The sequence below is a fragment of the Talaromyces amestolkiae genome, assembly GCF_001896365.1.
Source record: "Talaromyces amestolkiae strain CIB chromosome Unknown scaffold23.1, whole genome shotgun sequence".
Classification (NCBI taxonomy): domain Eukaryota; kingdom Fungi; phylum Ascomycota; class Eurotiomycetes; order Eurotiales; family Trichocomaceae; genus Talaromyces; species Talaromyces amestolkiae.
The window spans coordinates 493,807-511,402 of NW_024468059.1; the positions used below are offsets into that span (position 1 = coordinate 493,807).

At 46.0% G+C, this 17,596-nt stretch overlaps 7 protein-coding genes across 7 annotated transcripts; 4 read left to right on the plus strand and 3 right to left on the minus strand.

Annotated features, from left to right (window-relative positions):
• Window positions 1-1,027: 1,027 nt before the first annotated feature.
• BHQ10_009317 (uncharacterized protein) lies at window positions 1,028-3,223 on the minus strand (the record flags this gene model as incomplete). Its single annotated transcript, XM_040882220.1, has 4 exons — window positions 1,028-1,320; window positions 2,477-2,819; window positions 2,869-2,973; window positions 3,026-3,223. 4 exons carry the CDS (start codon window positions 3,221-3,223, stop codon window positions 1,028-1,030), a joined length of 939 nt encoding a protein of 312 aa, XP_040737819.1.
• A 795-nt stretch (window positions 3,224-4,018) lies between these two features.
• On the plus strand, window positions 4,019-4,917 carry BHQ10_009318 (uncharacterized protein; the record flags this gene model as incomplete). The annotated part of the gene is made up of 2 exons (XM_040882221.1): window positions 4,019-4,474; window positions 4,528-4,917. 2 exons carry the CDS (start codon window positions 4,019-4,021, stop codon window positions 4,915-4,917), a joined length of 846 nt encoding a protein of 281 aa, XP_040737820.1.
• A 190-nt stretch (window positions 4,918-5,107) lies between these two features.
• BHQ10_009319 (uncharacterized protein) lies at window positions 5,108-5,506 on the minus strand (the record flags this gene model as incomplete). The annotated part of the gene is made up of 1 exon (XM_040882222.1): window positions 5,108-5,506. The coding sequence occupies one exon, from the start codon at window positions 5,504-5,506 to the stop codon at window positions 5,108-5,110; it is 399 nt and encodes a 132-aa protein (XP_040737821.1).
• Window positions 5,507-6,403: 897 nt separating this feature from the next.
• Window positions 6,404-7,713, plus strand: BHQ10_009320 (uncharacterized protein; the record flags this gene model as incomplete). The annotated part of the gene is made up of 4 exons (XM_040882224.1): window positions 6,404-6,665; window positions 6,721-6,863; window positions 6,917-7,003; window positions 7,063-7,713. The coding sequence occupies 4 exons, from the start codon at window positions 6,404-6,406 to the stop codon at window positions 7,711-7,713; spliced, it is 1,143 nt and encodes a 380-aa protein (XP_040737822.1).
• A 480-nt stretch (window positions 7,714-8,193) lies between these two features.
• Window positions 8,194-10,415, minus strand: BHQ10_009321 (uncharacterized protein; the record flags this gene model as incomplete). The annotated part of the gene is made up of 11 exons (XM_040882225.1): window positions 8,194-8,284; window positions 8,341-8,430; window positions 8,486-8,700; window positions 8,757-8,968; window positions 9,024-9,201; window positions 9,255-9,404; window positions 9,472-9,565; window positions 9,629-9,789; window positions 9,848-9,919; window positions 9,989-10,128; window positions 10,196-10,415. The coding sequence occupies 11 exons, from the start codon at window positions 10,413-10,415 to the stop codon at window positions 8,194-8,196; spliced, it is 1,623 nt and encodes a 540-aa protein (XP_040737823.1).
• A 952-nt stretch (window positions 10,416-11,367) lies between these two features.
• On the plus strand, window positions 11,368-13,940 carry BHQ10_009322 (uncharacterized protein; the record flags this gene model as incomplete). The annotated part of the gene is made up of 4 exons (XM_040882226.1): window positions 11,368-11,391; window positions 11,456-11,935; window positions 11,996-12,711; window positions 12,767-13,940. The coding sequence occupies 4 exons, from the start codon at window positions 11,368-11,370 to the stop codon at window positions 13,938-13,940; spliced, it is 2,394 nt and encodes a 797-aa protein (XP_040737824.1).
• A 1,009-nt stretch (window positions 13,941-14,949) lies between these two features.
• On the plus strand, window positions 14,950-16,750 carry BHQ10_009323 (uncharacterized protein; the record flags this gene model as incomplete). Its single annotated transcript, XM_040882227.1, has 7 exons — window positions 14,950-15,101; window positions 15,154-15,273; window positions 15,330-15,577; window positions 15,646-16,008; window positions 16,061-16,152; window positions 16,219-16,252; window positions 16,308-16,750. The coding sequence occupies 7 exons, from the start codon at window positions 14,950-14,952 to the stop codon at window positions 16,748-16,750; spliced, it is 1,452 nt and encodes a 483-aa protein (XP_040737825.1).
• Window positions 16,751-17,596: the final 846 nt, after the last annotated feature.

A 17,596-nucleotide genomic window follows, 5' to 3' on the forward strand; every position in this document is an offset into this window, starting at 1 on the left:
TTGATAAAGCTACAAGCGAAGAGAGTGAGTGGCTTGCCCAATTCAACGTATGGAAGCTAACGCGTGAGCTTGCCAAGGCAAATGATAATTGTCGTTAAGCCAAAGAAAAAAGCTGAGAGATTATGTCCAATTAGTGTATGCCAAAGAGAAGACTTCCCCCTCTGGGGATTTGAATTTGGGAGACAAGATCTTCAACAAAAGCAATATGAGGCTCTGAGGCAAAAAGGCTACCTTAAGATGCCTTGGAAGGCGATTTGGGTTCGAATACAATGCCAGATCAGGGTTTTTCTAGGGAAAGAAGAGAGTAGCGATTTTTCAGCGAGTGCCCAGAGAATTGTAGGTAGATGATGAACGACTGTGTCTTGGGCTGACATTTCAGTCCGCCAAGGGGCATGATCCGGATCGGCCGCCTTCTGGCTCATACGCTTATGGAGACGTCGACGTGTCTACCAAGTAACAACTCGACCCCGCACAAGAGTGTTTATTAACCGTACCCAAGAAGATCGTCAAATTGTTAGAGAAGATGGATAGTGAACCTTGAAAATTTTCAACTTAAACAATATATTAACTTTCGGAAAACTTATCAGGAGCAGACACACCACCACCACGTACTATTACTTTCATGCTGTCCAAAGCGGAATCTTTGACCTCAGAGTCTGTGATCAAAAGTCTCTCTCGTCAAGTGACTGTGCCGGTCGTAGGAGATCCTTTTCGAAAGTTATGCGAAGTCGTAGTTGAGATGAATCCTTAGTACTGTCTGTGCCATCTGTAGTTCTGTACCACGAACATGCATCTCATCATTAAGCAAAGATAGAGTTATCCATTGTGTGCGTATTCCAGACTAAATACGGTTGTCCAACTCCCCGACACCAAACTCGATTTCTCTCTTTTCTCGAGAAAGATCGCTGTTATAACGATATTCACAGGAGAATCAGGATACTCTAATCCCTGTGAGCATCGGCTTTAGCTTTCTGTGGTGACTCGAATAACCGACTTTGACTGCTAGTATGGGTTTAAATTGCTTGTACTAGCTTGTATACAGCATAGTCTTAGCCACCACATTGCGCAATTCCATCCTAATATTCATGCCACGGAGGGCGTAAGCCAGAATATCATTGAAACGCTGAGCAGTAATCTCGTGTGCTTCGCCCGGCATGACTTTAACTATCAAAGTCTCGGAGAATGAATGGTAGGTCACTCGACCGATCTTCGAGAATGGGCATTTGTCGCTGTCGAGTTCGATGAAATTGTCGTAGTTGACACTAGAGAAAGAAGGTAAGGAATGTGTGATTTCTGAATCTTTGTCGAGACTTGGTGATACTGTCGAACAATGGTCACAGACTTCTCGATGTTTTCGAAGGCGATCGATCTGAGTTTGGGTGGAGTGAATGTGTTCATTATGGATATTTGTTGGGGAGAAGAAGAAGTGTTTCTCAAGCAGAAACCGCTGGGATTTGTGGACTTCTTAAGTTGGAAATAACGATAGATGCCTAAAACAGGTGATCTGAGATGACTTGTAGATTAGGACGACTGATTAATCAACCTCTCTGTAAATTCGTCGTTGTCAAAGTGCTGAACTTGGAGTGCCATGGTTTGATTGAGCTGAGCAACATAAGAGAAGACGTGGACCGGCCGAACGAGACCAGGAAGCTGCGAGCATTCCAAATGTCCTAGTTCAGAAGGATATTGCTATCAGAATAGGGAGGACCCCGTCGGTTTTTTGCTCAAGATCTTTACACCATCCACTGACATGGAAGGTGAACAACATTTGAACGGATTTGAATTATGGGCGGCTACTTGCATGTCTCAGGACGAGAAATGACTTATTTTAGTGGGAAGAAATACGACTTTATCAAATAGAGGCTGTGACAGTTGCATGGAAGAATGATGGGCAAACTTAAAGATGGAGATGAGAAGGGTAGAAGGTTTATTCCAAAATTCTCCTAATTACATATAGTCGCTTAGAAGAATTTCCTAGCGGTGCTTGTTAGCTACAAGCAGCCAATAGTAAACTGCCATCGGCCTTTCCCTTCAATCTACCTAAACAAAACCCGTAGATGCATGTAGCAGGAAGAATTGATTATGCATGATAATCAATTTCTGGATTTCATGAAATTCCATTCAGCTTGTTAAAAACACAACACTGTGTGTGTGTGTGTGTGTATTCAAGTACTATCTAGGTAGGCTTAACTGCATATATCTGAAAAGAGCCTAATAATATTTAGCATGGCCACTATCAAATAGTGTTGGTAAATTCACTTACCAGCCCATTCATTATAATCCAAATCTGCAGATTCGGTCTTGGGTTGCTTAGAGCAACTTGATGGGGTACAACATGATGTACTTTGTTGTAAGTAGGAAGACTCTTTATAAAGATTAAGGTTTGCTTTGGTGTCGACTAGCAAGATATCTAGCGACAATTCAGCCCTTATATGTACTGACTTAGTACCGTCTTCCACTCATATATAGCACGTACCTTGAAAACCCGCTTGTCGAAGATATTCCTCATATTCAGCAACCTGGCTAGCACCCGCAATGCATCCCACATACAGTTCCATATTATCCACGATACTTCTTGGGAGTTCTTTTCTGGCTAGGATATCACTGATGGCAAGTCTTCCACCTGGTTTTAACAGTCGGGCAATCTCAAGGAAAACAAGACCCTTGTCCTTTGCTGGAACAAGATTAATGACACAGTTACTAATGATGCAATCCACGCTGGAGTCTGGTAGTGGAATGGAGGTGATAGATGCTTCGATAAAAGACGTATTAGATAGACCGGATGCCTTGGCATTCTTGGTTGCTAGATTGATCATATCCTGTCGTACATTAGTGTTGAGACCTGCTGAAACAAGATGAAATTGTCACCTTAGTCATGTCTATCCCAACTGCCTTTCCTGTTGGTCCAACCTTGCGAGCAGCTAGAAATACATCGATACCACCTCCACTACCGAGGTCCACGACGGTCTCTCCCTGTTCAAGTCGAGTTGAGTAGGATTTTCATAAGACTCGTGACAATACATACTTCCTTTACATTTGCGTATGCCACAGGGTTGCCACAACTTAAGCCTAGATTTGTTTTTTCGGGAAGAGAGAGAAGGTCCTTCTCGCTGTAGCCGAATGCCAGGGCAATGTTCCTTTCGCCATCTTGCTCCGGACTGGAAACAGTTTTCTTAGCTATGTCGCCATAACTGGACTGGACTAAGTGATAAGTGTCTGCCATTTTGCGAGGGTATCGGCAAGAGTAGAAATAATTATTCTCAAGTCGCAACAAGATATAGAACGGGACGAGGTAAGGGGCTATTAACCTCTAAATAGTATCAAAGATCGATGTTCGTGGGGTACTACCGTCATTGGTAAGCTACGGGCCAGATGCATCGGCTTACCTCTTCGGCCAGCCTATGATGTAAAGCGAGCATGTCATTCCTCTACGTCCTTTCACATTCCACCAATTTCCACAGAACCTACCCAATATTGAGATTCCGAGTGCCTTTCAGATATAGATCGTCACGCATACTCTAAGCAACACACATGTCTAACACTTCCATACCCAAGTCATGTGGCAAGAAGTCACAAGAAAGTCAGAGATCTCGAACTGTAGCTGGAATTCATGATTTTACCATCTAGAAGTACTATCCTGACTAGGCATGGTCAAACAAGAAGAAATCGCAGCGAGATTAGGGTTTTTTAGATTGATAGGGCTGCTCTCGACCAATCGGAATCTGTTCTATCCGGCGCCGGGGGGATAAGTGGTCCAGGTCCTTTCTCCGGCCGCGGCTAGCCAATTAGAGGCTATCAGTGACACTCATCGCCATTCTAAGTTCTCCATATCTGTCTGTGCCACTTGCTCTTTGCCGAATAATTTAGATTTCTCTAGTCTTTGAGCGCGCATTTTGGGGGTTTAACGCTCTATACATACGTCTTACAGATGAATACCATTCTGCGATCATCATTTGCAGTGAAATACAGCCCGGCAATCTACTCAGGTCGATATTTGTGGCGCCATACCTATTCAAGCATGGCAAACCCTGCTGTTGCCGAGTCATCAGCAACTACAAACGGCGTGTGTGTTGACAGACGAAGCCTTTCCATCCCCGAAAAAGAAGACGATCTCGATATCCGCCAGAAATATCGTCCATTTATCCGTGAAGATGCTGAAACGGACTGGATTAGCGCATTGGAGTTGACCAAAGTGCTCAATCTGGCGGACTGTGATCTACAAGCGACTAACAAAAGACTCAAAGTCCTTGTGTTATATGGAAGTCTACGTCGACGGTCGTATTCCAAACTCGTGGCATACGAAGCTAGCCGGATCCTATTTCGCTTGGGCTGTGATGTACGCGTCTTTGATCCGGAGGGATTACCGATGAAGAATGATGTTGATCACGGTCATTCAAAGGTGCAAGAACTGCGTGCTCTGAGTGCATGGAGCGATGGTCAACTTTGGGTTTCGCCAGAGCAACACGGCAATTTGGTGCGTATTGTCTCCACTATATCATACTTAAGCTCGAAGCTAATAATGTATAGACCGCAGTGTTCAAGAATCAGATTGACTGGATACCCCTAAGCACTGGAAGCGTGCGGCCAACACAAGGCCGAACACTCGCCATCGCCCAGGTGTGCGGTGGTTCCCAGTCCTTCAACGCAGTAAACTCCCTCCGTATCCTTGGCCGTTGGATGCGCATGTTTACAATCCCCAATCAATCTTCAATCCCCATGGCATATACTCATTTCCCGGATGAAGGGCAACCGGATGATCAACGACTCAAGCACAGCGGTAACCGTGACCGTTTGGTGGATTGCATGGAGGAGTTTGTCAAGTATACGATTTTGATGAGGCCGCATATAGATCTTTTTGACGATCGTTATAGTGAGCGGGAGGAGAAGAGGGTGAAGGAGGCGAAGAGAAAGGCATGATTGTTTGTATGATGAGGCTGCATCAAAAATAATGCGCAGGTGTATCTGGAGTATAGTGCTCCATAAATTATTAAATATACTAATAGACTATTTACAATATCCCAGTGGATGAAATGAAACATGTCAAATAAGTCTCCCGTCGTTTAGTCATTATGTACATCAATATAATAGCCACATAAGAACATTATTCTCACTTCAACATCTCGCCAATCAAACCCTCCACCCTGCGCCGAATCTCATCCCTAATCGGCCTAATAGCCTCAACTCCCTGCCCAGCAGGATCATCAAGTTTCCAATCGAGATACCGCTTTCCCGGGAAAAAGGGACAAACATCACCACAGCCCATGGTGATGACCACGTCATTAGCTTCAACAGATTCGGTCGTCAGAATCTTGGGTTTCTGGTCGGTGATGTCGATGCCTTCCTCGCGCATGGCTTCGACGACCATGGGGTTGATGGTGTTTGCGGGAGCCGAGCCGGCGGAGCGGACTTCGATGGCGTCGCCGGCGAGATGGCTCAGGAATGCGGCGGCCATTTGGGAGCGGCCGGCATTGTGGATGCAGACGAATAGAGCGCTGGGTTTGGCCATTTTTTCTTTTTTCGAACTTAATTTCACTGTTTTCTGTTTTGATATTGACTTGTCTGTCGTCCGTATCGTGACTGTATTCTTCCAGCAGGAAACTTGGGTCTTGCAAAATGATGTAGAGTCCGAGCGAAACAGATCAAAGCGAAGTATAGACGTGACTCTAACCTGAACTTTGAAGGAATATGCAAGCTTCCTCGTCAAAACGAACGCCAGCCTTCTCAAAAAATTCCTAAATCCTAGATGATCATTTATTGCAAGCCTGATGCATACTTCCGGCACGGTTGTGCCAAATCAATTGGTTACTATGGATGTGTCATATCTGATCTGGTGGGAACATGTGGACACTTGTAGAGGGGCGCCCATGTATATAGCTCAACTTTAAGACTTCCCATCCAATCAACGCTTCTTGGTGACATCCAGCCAGGCTGAGCCAGCCACAGGTTGCAGAAAATTTCGGGGAGAAAAGTGAGCCGTATGCCGAAAAGGGTATTTTAACTAATTATTGGAAGGAATTACATTACTTACGGCCTCGGCTCAGCGATTAGACTGGAGCATTGACCTGATAACATGGATGATGGACAGCAACAAAAAAAAAGAAAAATTAGTTAAGTTAGGGTTAAAAGCTCAGTGGATTAGTCATGCGTTTTAGCCCAATGAGATCGCTCCGGTGACATTTGACTGGGGATTTTTGCCGTTCGCCGCATTGGAAGCATGGACGAAAATCAGACTACATATACTGACCATTATTTGCTTTTTTATACATATTCGCTGGTCTGCAGAAGTATTACTTGGCTGGGTATCTCATTATTCAACTAATTGCGACAGCCGAGCATTTCTACTCGTAGAATTGCTTCGTCTCTTCTATACGCACACAATTGCAGGTTGCAATAAGAATCCACCATGTCTCATTTACCCCCTGGCCATGTTGACGGGCCACTCCCAGAGAAATCCGGGGACGTCGAAAAACACGGAGAAAACGAAAATCCACATAATGAAGTCCAGAGCAAGCAATCCGCCTTTAAAAATCTAGGTCTACTTGACCGCCTCCTCGCATTATGGATTTTCCTCGCCATGGTCATTGGAATCTTATTAGGAAACTTTGTCCCCAATACAGGGCCTGCGCTACAAAAGGGGAAATTTGTTGGAGTATCTGTTCCTATCGGTAAGTTGTTTCGCAGACAACGGGTGACGGTCGAGGTACTAATTTAACTCAATAGCGGTCGGCCTTCTTGTCATGATGTATCCTATTTTGTGCAGGGTTCGATATGAGAGTTTGCATCATGTCTTCCGCAAACGTGAGATTTGGAGACAAATTGCTTTTAGTGTTTTTGTCAATTGGATTATAGCGCCTTTCTTCATGGTACGTACACCTGACTCTCATAGTTAGTTCTCGGCTAACAAGGAATGATATAGCTGGCATTGGCTTGGGCATTCCTACCTGATGAGCCAGAGCTGCGAGAAGGTTTGATTCTCGTTGGATTGGCGCGGTGTATCGCTATGGTACGTCTCAAATACTCACCACATATAGATACTCAAACCCTGTACTGACATTCTACTAGGTCTTGATCTGGACCGGGCTAGCAGGAGGTGACAACGAATACTGCGCGATCCTCGTCGCTATCAACTCAATTCTACAAATGGTCCTCTTCGCTCCTCTAGCAGTTTTCTTCATCGCAACAATCAGCCGCGATTCCTTCGACTTCGATTACGGGCCTGCCGCCAAAAGCGTCGCTGTCTTTCTTGGTATCCCTCTCGGAGCTGCAATCATCACGCGCTTCACTCTCCGCACCGTCGCCAGTCCAAGATGGTACGATGAAGTATTCATTAGATGGGCCGGTCCATGGTCCCTGATCGGTCTCTTGTTCACGATCCTAGTTCTTTTCGCCTCCCAGGGCCATCAGGTCGTCCATCAGATTGTGTCCGTCATCCGCGTCGCGGCACCGCTGATCGTTTACTTCGCCGTGATATTCTTCAGTACTCTCTTGATCACATACAAACTAGGATTCGGATACAAACTAGCCGCCACACAGAGCTTTACGGCGGCTAGTAACAACTTCGAGCTTGCTATCGCTGTTGCTGTTGCCATTTATGGGGCTGATAGTAACCAGGCTCTTGCGGCGACTGTGGGGCCGTTGATTGAGGTTCCGGTTCTGTTGGGGCTTGTGTATGGTGTGAGAGCTATCGCGAACCGGTTGGGGTGGAAGGACTGAGTAAAATGTGATATGAGGATAGGTTATAGACCAAATCGAGATTAAGACTAATAGCAAATCAAAATTTACCCTGCGAAATTTACGCTTTCAGGTCTCCCCTATTTAAAGAGGCATGGCTCTGAAGACCAACAATCTCATTTAGGCCGCCCTCCTCAAATAAATACAATACTTACCAAAAATATTATACATTATACAAGAATTGATAATCTTCGTTATCCGCTACCGTGTATAATTGCGCTGTACACAGGGTAAAAGGCAATATTCAAGACCACTGAGACATATTGTGCGCTCATATTGAGGTGAGCACCTTCATGTTACATGTAATACTTGTGAAACAGATATATAGGCTTTCCATCAATTGAAAACTCTCAAGCACAAAGTCTCAAGTGCCATATACCGTCATTCAAAACTCCAGGCATTATGAGAATACGCAAAATGGTAACCGAATATAGCTGAAGATGATACCTAGGTACATGGTCATCATGGAAAGCCAGATCGTTCAACTTCAGTGCGCATTTGGGACTCAGTGACGAATTTATCGAACTTTCGGAGGTTGACCTTCTTCTGAAATCTGCAAGCGTCATCAGCACCCTTCGTAGGCAAAGTAGATGAGAGGGATATTCATACAGTTCATCAATCTCACCAGGTGTCCGTCGAGTCACTTCTGGTAGAATAAACCAAGCAATAACCACAGCAATCGTACCGGTCGCAGCGAAGCTAGATTCATTATTAGTAGTGAACATTGCAATCTCTTGCCGGTCATGGTGCTTACAAAAAACCGGTCTTGACACCCCAGTGAGGCCCACCCTCATTATTGATCATCAGAGGTGTGCAGAAACTGAACATGATAGCTATCATGTTAGATAGAGCCAGAGACCAACCGGCGGTTTTCGCACGCAGTCGCTGCTGCGGGATCTCAGCTGCGTACGCATAGCCAATGGCTGAAGCACCTGTCGTTGAAAAAGTGGCTAAGCATGCGAAGAAGATCTGTATAGCAACCGGTTAGTCTCAACATTCTCTAGTGACTTGAGACTTCAACTTACCAGAAGAGAGCTCAAACTTGACTTGGTGTAGTCGAAGCAGCCCACGATTCCCAAGCACAAGACCGAAATCACCGTCACGCCATAAGGGTAAACAGTCAAAGGCCGACGACCCAGTTGGTCGGTCAACCCGGCAGTGAAGATCATGGAAATGATCTGGACACAAGACAGGATGACTGTCACAAGGAAGGGGTTCTTATTTCCAGCATACTGGACTGGCAAGTAAATTAGTCACCCCCAACAAAACTATGACAGGGTGATCATACTTACAAAAGTAGGTAGCATATGTATTGAATACTGACAGGCCAACGAGCTGTTGAGTAATCTTGGGCCAAGAGGCGATGAAAAAACGAAGAAGGTTTCGGCCCTGGAAAACAGCCATCGAGCCCTCCTGTTTATCACGTCGGGCAGCCTCGCGCTCAACAGTAATTGTGGCAGTCATAATTCCCTGCAAATGGGTTAGAAAGTATATCTATTGAGAAAATTTAGGGAAATACAAACAATCTGTTCCTGGACATTATAGCCCTCAACACGACCATTGCAATTCTGTAGGACCTTTTCGGCCTTGTCGAACTTGTCCTTTCCAACCAGCCACCATGGTGATTCTGGAATTAAGACGAATATTATACCTGTAACTCCAATCATTGCCCACTAAAGACTCATATTAGTAACAAGAACGTACTCTCAATATCGAAAAACGAAACAAGCCTCCACTGACCTGCGTGTAGATCGGGGTACGGAAATCGTAAGGATTATGCGCATTGAGGCGGTTGAGGGCCACCGAAGCAAAAAGTTGACCTATCACAAACCAACTACGTAGTCACAAGAGCGTCAGCAGATGCTTACAAAAGAGCGGCAGGATTGATAAAACCGACAAGCTGTATGCATTGATAAGAAGACCGCGCAACTGGGTTGGTGCAAGTTCAGACAGGTACAGTGGCATGGTCGACTGTAACATGCCAACGCCCATTCCTGAAAAGAGTTTTGCAACCAACCAGTGATCCCATTGGGTGGCGAAAGATTCGATAAAGACGCTCTGGGTTACCGGTCAGTGTCTACCGTTGTCCTGAAAAAAAAAAAATTGCGTGACATACCACGACAAAGGTGAGGAAGATGACATAAAGAGCCATTTTACGCCCGAATCCTTCGGTAACGTACTGGAGAAGCTGAAAGACTCTCGCAGATTAGATCTTTTTCAAAGACCTTTAGCAGTTAGATATGTAGGGGCAACATACAATTTGACCGACCGTTTGACCAGCGGACTGGATGCCTCCCCATGCCGAAACATACTTGCCATCGATGATGGTCGTTCCGGGATTAGCCATCTGACGAATAAAGCCTTTGTTCGAAACAMCCCCGCCATTGAGATTGATTTCTAGACACGTCCATATCACCATGTTAGTCAACGTAGTAGGAAGCAGAATTTGCTGTTTGCGGCTTACGGTAGCCATCGAGCGAGGCGCTAAATGCAGCGCACATGGCGACTAGAGAGACAATTTTGTATCGCCGAAGACTTTCCCAGACGCTAAGATTGTCCACCTCAGAGCGCATCACAGGGAGATCGCCTTTGGTGTTCGGCGCAGCGGATAAGTCATCGTTAGTGAAACAGCGCTCGACTGTTTCACTTTCTCCACCAATGGTGGTTTTCTCGGGTTGAGACATGCTGATTGAAGGCGATCAAAATCTGCAGTCACTGTTGATCTAGGTCGCTTGATCTGCGGGATTCCAAAGTCCGGGATCCTTACTCAAGCAGCATTAAATACAAATGTCAGTTGGCTCATGCATCGGCTATTGATATAAAACTAATTAAATATCATTAGCCGCGAAGAGAGAAGACTTTGGGCCTATCGACTGGCTAGGATGGTTTGTGGCATGCATCCAACGTGGACTTTGATCCGGGGTCCGGGGTACGGGGTATGTCGAGCCGAGTGCGGGCGAAAGTGGGACTGAGCTCTTAACTTGAAAGTTCAGCATTCATGTATTTAACGCATCACTACAATAATGAGAGCTTTACCGGACATTATATACCAAAAATGATCAGTCAATATGTCAATTACAGTGTCTGAAGCACCCCTCTTCGCAAATTCACCCTCTCGTTCGAGCATAGCGAATAATTGCTCGTGGTATAGACGGAAGCGAATGGCTGATGTTGGGAAAGGAAAGGTGATTCGATTGCATACTACAAGAAGCACGTGGCGTCGGCTAGGCTACGGGTGAGACATTGATCGATAACTACAATCATGGCGTAAGTCGAGATCCAATCAGTGATTGCTTGAACCCCATTCTGTGCCGAATCGGCCGCGGCCTCGCTTGTGATGGTTCAAAGCAGCCATTGTCGGCTATTGTGCGCTTTGGCTAACTGTATTATCTCCCCGGGTGGCCAATTGAGACGTATTAGCATCTGATAGCCTTGGGAAACACGAGAGAATACATATACCTAGGTAATTGGTGGGGTGGATATATAGAATTGTGAGCTTATCTGGAAGGCTCATAGCTCTCGTCTTCGGTCTAGATTCACCCGAGATCTAACCCGACGGGACAATACAAGTCTTTCCCCTCACCCACATTCAATTCCATTGAGTGGCGCGCTAGATCAATAACTCTCAAACTGAAAATGGTGTCAAAAGAGGAGAAAAAGGTACTTGTCACCTGTTTCACCTTTGCAACTATGAGTATAACTGTATGGTCAACTAATAAATAAGATCATCAATGCTCTTCAGGCAAACTGGATCTGGATTCCGAACTGGGTTGACTCCTCCAGCCAGAATACAGTGGGCAAGATCGTCCATTTCGTGCGCCAGATCACCTTGGCTTCGCCTCCAACTCGGGCAAATCTATATGTTTCGGCTGATACGCGGTACAAATTGTTTGTCAATGGAGAGCGCGTCGCTGTTGGACCTACGAGAAGTAGCCCTTTAATATGGTATTATGACTCGCTAGATATTGCGCCTTACCTGAAGCCTGGAAAAAATGATATTCGCTTCTCTGTACTACGGTACTTTGCGTGCTCCCGTGGAGCTATGGCCTTTGAACGAACAGCGCTTCCGGGATTAACGATTGTTGGCTATGTGGAGGAGGCTGGCGAGCGCACAATTGACCTTGGCTCCCACCAAGGCTGGAAAGCTTCTCCGGACGAGTCTGTACAATTTCCATCGGGATTGGCAGATGATGTATTTCTACATGTGAGTACAGCTGTTTATTGTTTATCGTATATTCCTCATACTCATTCTGCCCGGGTTTAGATCAACGAACGCATCGCTCCGACGGACCCAGGTATTGAGGTGACACCCGTTTTGTACGGTATCAAAACTTTGAATGGGGATATCGCTCCCTGGGCTCTTAACCCACGCCCAATACCCCTTCCCGAGGCGACCCCGGCAATTGTCAATACGGTCAGGGCGTGTGAAAGCAGTTTTACTACAGATGACTGGACTGCTTTTCTCTTAGGCGATCATCCCTTGGTTCTTCCGCAGGGCTCGTCACACATTATTGAGATGCAAGCAAATTGTCATTCAACTGCTTTTATCAGATGGACTTTCAAGGCCGCCAACAATCCTTCAAATATCAAGTTCAAAGTGACATACTCGGAAGGTTACGAACTCGAACCTCGCTCCTATCCCTTCTTCCGGTCCAAAGCTGATCGGTTAGATGCCGAACATGGCCATATCATAGGACCTTATGATGAGGTTGTTCTCAAGGCCTCGGAGACAGAAAGCTTCTATGAACCATTCTGGTTCAGGACCTTCCGAGTTTTAAGACTTGAAATCGCTGTGGGTGAAGCGCCGGTTGAGCTCAAGTCGTTTGTGGCAACCCAGGTCAATTATCCGATGGCGGTCAAAGCCAGCTGGAAAGAACCAGGGAACGTGCAAAGCGAAGAAATCTGGGATGTGTCCATTCGTACAATGCGAAATTGCATGTTTGATGGTTATTCTGATTGCCCTTTCTATGAACAACTTCAGTATGTCTTCCAACATGGCACAAAATGAGTAACTGTCACTGACAAGATCTGCAAGATACTCTGGAGATACACGCTCGGTTGGGTTGTTCCACTATCTCTTGTCTGGTGATGACCGATTGATGCGACAAGCTATCACCAATTTTGCCGCTTCAGTAACACCTTCTGGCCTGCCCCAATCTCGGTTTCCATCCCATTCCAAGCAGATTATTGCTGGATTTTCACTTTACTGGATCTTGCAAGTATGCGATCATTTCTTGTATTTTGGTGATATATCCTTTGCACGTAAATTTGTGCCACGGATTGACGGGGTCTTTGAATTTTTCGATTCTCACATCGATGAATTGGGCCTTGTTAGTGGTATTCCCGAAGAGATTTGGCAATATGTTGACTGGGTGACAACTTGGGGCGCTACCGAGGAGCATCCTGATAAAGGCGTGCCAACGTCTGGCAGAAAGTCAAACCGTCACACATACTTTAGTATGCTGTATGCCTACGTGCTCCGAAAAGCTGCTGACCTTCTCCGGCACATTGGGCGTGCGGGCAATGCGGAAGAGTATGAATATCGGGCCGCGAAGGTCCTAGAAAGTATACGCAGGCATTGCTTTGACGGGGAGTTTTTTACAGACTCGACGGCAGATGTCGCGGATGAGATGTCTTATTCCCAACATTGCCAAATTTTCGCAGTTCTTTCTGGGGCCGCAACCCCTGAACAACGTGGGGGCATTCTCTCGGAGAGTTTCACAAATCCGCGGTTTTCCAAATGCTCATACATGATGCGATTCTACGCATTCCGTGCACTTGCTGAGGCTGGAGGTAAACTTTACGACGATTTTTGGACATCAATGTGGGCGCCATGGCGCCACATGCTTGCCAATAATCTGTCCACCTGGGAAGAGGATGACGTTCGACAACGTTCCGACTGCCATGCCTGGGGCAGCGTACCAATTTATGAATACTGCACAGAGTTGGCTGGGATTCGCCCTATAGCGCCGGGATCATCTAGAATTGTCTTTAGGCCTCGTTTGCGGCTGAGTGAATCAATCGACGCGAAGATTGCTCTAGGAGTCAAGAATATTGCGCATGTGTCATGGCATCCAGGGAGCAACAATGAGAAAATTGTAGAGCTTAGACTTGATCAGCCTATTGAGGTGACAAGTCAATTTCCGGGAGGGCAGTTGATAGACCACGGCGCAGTGAGTCATATTAGTCTGGTCTATACTCCGTCTTAATTTGGGACATAGATACTATCTACATAAGAGAAGTGGCAGGGAAATATTTCGCGGTCGTATGAAGTGTAACGTAATACCTAGGTAGATATAGATAGATTGAGGAATCGGTGATTTCAGCTATTAGCTACTGGTCGCCATGTATAATCTGAAAGGCGGATTAGAGACCATTACGTATCTCAAAATTCTTCTAAACCTCTCACAACGCCAATGAAATCTGCTTTTGTGCATGACAAACTGTTGAATGAAGACCTAAAGTACTACCCCCGAGGTTTGAAACTTTCTTTACGTCCTACCACCACAGGTTAAACTAAGTAAAGGCCAGTTCCACTCTATTGAATGAGTACAAAACTATAAGTAGCGTTTTCCTTGACCGTTCATTTGCTTCAATACCCGTTGCAACCAAGTCTTATGCATAATAAAGTAGTTTGCGTATGCTGTTCCACAGCTTCACTTACCCCGGCAAATGCTTCGACCTGCTTTACCCCGAATTTCCACCAATCCCCTAGGCTAATCCGTGTGGAGGTTTATTGCTACTAATCAACTCCAATTATTCCTCGGCATAAATCAACACGAACGGACGGAAATTTTCCTAATTGAGTTCATCAATTACACACTTGCAAACTTTAGTGAAGTGCATCCTTTGGACGTGATACTTGTATCTTGTTAGCGCCATAATTATATCAAATATCTATTAATTAAAATTAGCTACAAATCACCTTCAATTGCCGTAGCTTTACTGTTTTCTTCTTTACCATTGCCATCATTCCTACCAGGATAATTTACGCGTCTCAGTTGCCGACAATACGAAGATCATTCGATCGTCACATGGAGTTTCCTCCATAGCTGCACTCCAGCACATCTCATAGTATGCCTTGGATAATGTTTTGCGGGGTGCAGATTCCCCAGACTCATACATACTAGAGAAACATTATTGCGCTCGTGTCTATAAAATCGTCCTCTATACCCAAAATTGAATCGTCATGAATTTTCTTGTTTATACACGCTTTGAATGAGTCTGAAGAAAGCAAGGATGGCTCAATCTATCTTCGCCTCGTCCCTTTTGTTATGGGGTGCGGCAGCTGCGACGCTGACATTTACTGTTCCATCGTCGCCGCCATCCAATTCAAGTAAACAATTATCAGCAGCCCCTGTCGGTGTCTCGTAGGTATCACCATTATCACTTCTTAGGAGTCTCCATTAATTGCGATTGAAGGCTCGAATTCTTTACCTTTCCGGCGTACATGGACAATGTTACGGCAACCACCACCTGTCTTGAGAACCTGAAAGACTTGACGGGAACATGGCCGCCTCTTCGAATTGGAGGCACAACCCAGTAAGCTCAAAAAATGCTCCGTATCTCAAGCCTGCGTTGATATTGATGGCTATTAGGGACCGTGCCACGTATGACCCGTCATTGACCCAGGCAGTCAGCTATACCGTTGCTAGCGCGACCGATGCCCCGACCTCCCTCACTTATGGGCCATCGTTCATTTCACTGGCCGCAAGCTACGGCGGAGAAATAATTCTTGGTCTCAACCGTCGTCTAAATAATATCTCCAACACTATTTCTGCAGCAGAGCTTGCTCAAAGCCAAGCGACTAGACTGTATGCCATTGAGCTAGGCAATGAGCCAAACTGTAAGATCCGAATTCTCCTCTCTGTGTCGTACCAAGGTGTCAGATGCTAACCCAACTATCGAGAGCAGTCTACACGAGCAGTGATCCCATTGCTGGCGGTGCATCTTGGACTGCTGCAGCTGACTATGCCTCCGAGGTTCAATGGCAGGATGAAGTCTGCGGGAATTTGTCCGTAACAGATAGAATATCGGCCGGAGTATTCTTTGGCACTTCTCCCATGAGCATAGCCGGATTGACTGCGGTTGAAGGAACTGCGAACAACTACGTCAAGACATATTGCTCACACAACTATCCCCAGTCAGCCAGCACGGCCAACTTGGCCACTCTTATGGGACATAGTAGTATCAAGTCTCAGATCAGTGGATTCCCATCAGAGATTACTGCAGCTGCCAATTTGGGTAAACCACATATTTTCGGCGAAACAAATTCTGGTAGGTCTGACCCCTCGTCAAGAGCAGAAATATTCGCTGACGAGTGTTCTAGCAACCCAAGGTGGAGGCGGCATCAGCCCGACATTTGGAGCAGCCCTTTGGATTTTGGACTACGTTATGCAGACCGTGATTCTGGGCACACAGGTAAAATCTGTTTCCCCGGCAATATGACATTGAGAGGCTTGTCACTTATCAACTTCTAAACTAAAGGCTCTCTACTTCCATCAAGGCACTATCGGAAACTGTGAGTGCTCATGCCTCGGACAAGGCTGAAAATACTTTACTGACATTCATCACAGGTCAGTACTGTTGGTGGGGAAGATACGACATGGGCGCTCCCTACTACGGTGCTTATTTCGCAACCATGGCCCTAGCCGGCGCCGACTACATCGCACCACTAGACAGCCAAACTACGGCTTATGCAGCATATGCGATTTACAGCTCTGAATCACCCGTCAAGGTCCTACTGTATAACTCCGACTACTATACCACCGGAACACGTTCGTCGCAGACGTTCGTTCTTTCGGGCCTCTCTGCGTCGACCGTCACTGCAAAGCGTCTCACGGCTCCGTATGCCACGTCCCGAGTTGACCAGGGTAGCAATCCGACTGTTGCTGGCCAGACATTCGCGAATGGAACCTGCGTCATTCAAGGTACACAGACTGTTGAGACGGCTACTGTCTCTAGTGCGAAGGCGACTTTCACCGTGTCGGCTTCTGAGGCTCTCCTAGTCTATTTATAGCGGACAACGCGCCTTTGTGGTTCAGTCGTTGATCCATCCTGAATGCTTGGATGCAGAGGGCAAGGACTCCGGTAGAGTAGAATGTTCTGGAAACAAAATCAACGTCATGATGCATCTCTGTGTCTGTATGTGAAGCTGCGCTGGACCAGGTCTCCATACTGGCATTCTCCTCAGCCAATGCGAATATTTCGAGTGATTATTCAAATTTCATGCTGCGCAGATCTCCAATCAAACATTTTCAAGGGTAGCTAGATCGTCTAGAGGGTTGTTTTCAGGTCATCATGAAGCATTCTAGTCATTGATCAGACAATAAACCATTGAATAACTCAAAAATATACCCTGTGATACTTAGACGTGTAGTCCTTTGTATTTCAGAAGATTAGAGGATACTTTATACTTTAAAAACCCAGACTGAGACTAATAGATACTTAATAAAAATTTATTGTCCGAGATGCAGCTTTCGAACTCCGGGAGAGGCTTTGATGTCCCTCATTCGAAGAATTGCATTGCCCTTGGAGACCAATAACCTAGATATCCTCCTTCTTTGCGAATATAAGCCATTGCTTTGCTCTGTCTAGCACATACGACCATAGGGTGTGGAGAACAGGGCTTCCCGTCCGCTCAGCCGTACTTAAGCCACACGCCGGCTGGTTAGTAGTTGGGTGAATCCCAGCTGTTGTATGTTTTTGTTTTCATGTATTTTTGCTTCTTGATTTGCGTTCCGCTCTGTTGCCGCTTTAATTCCAGCCTGGCCAGGAATTTCCTTTGCGATCCTGGAACTACTGACGTGGCACTCGGCTAATCCTTCCCATATCGGTTCCCCCTCTTTCTCGGTTCGCTCCGTAC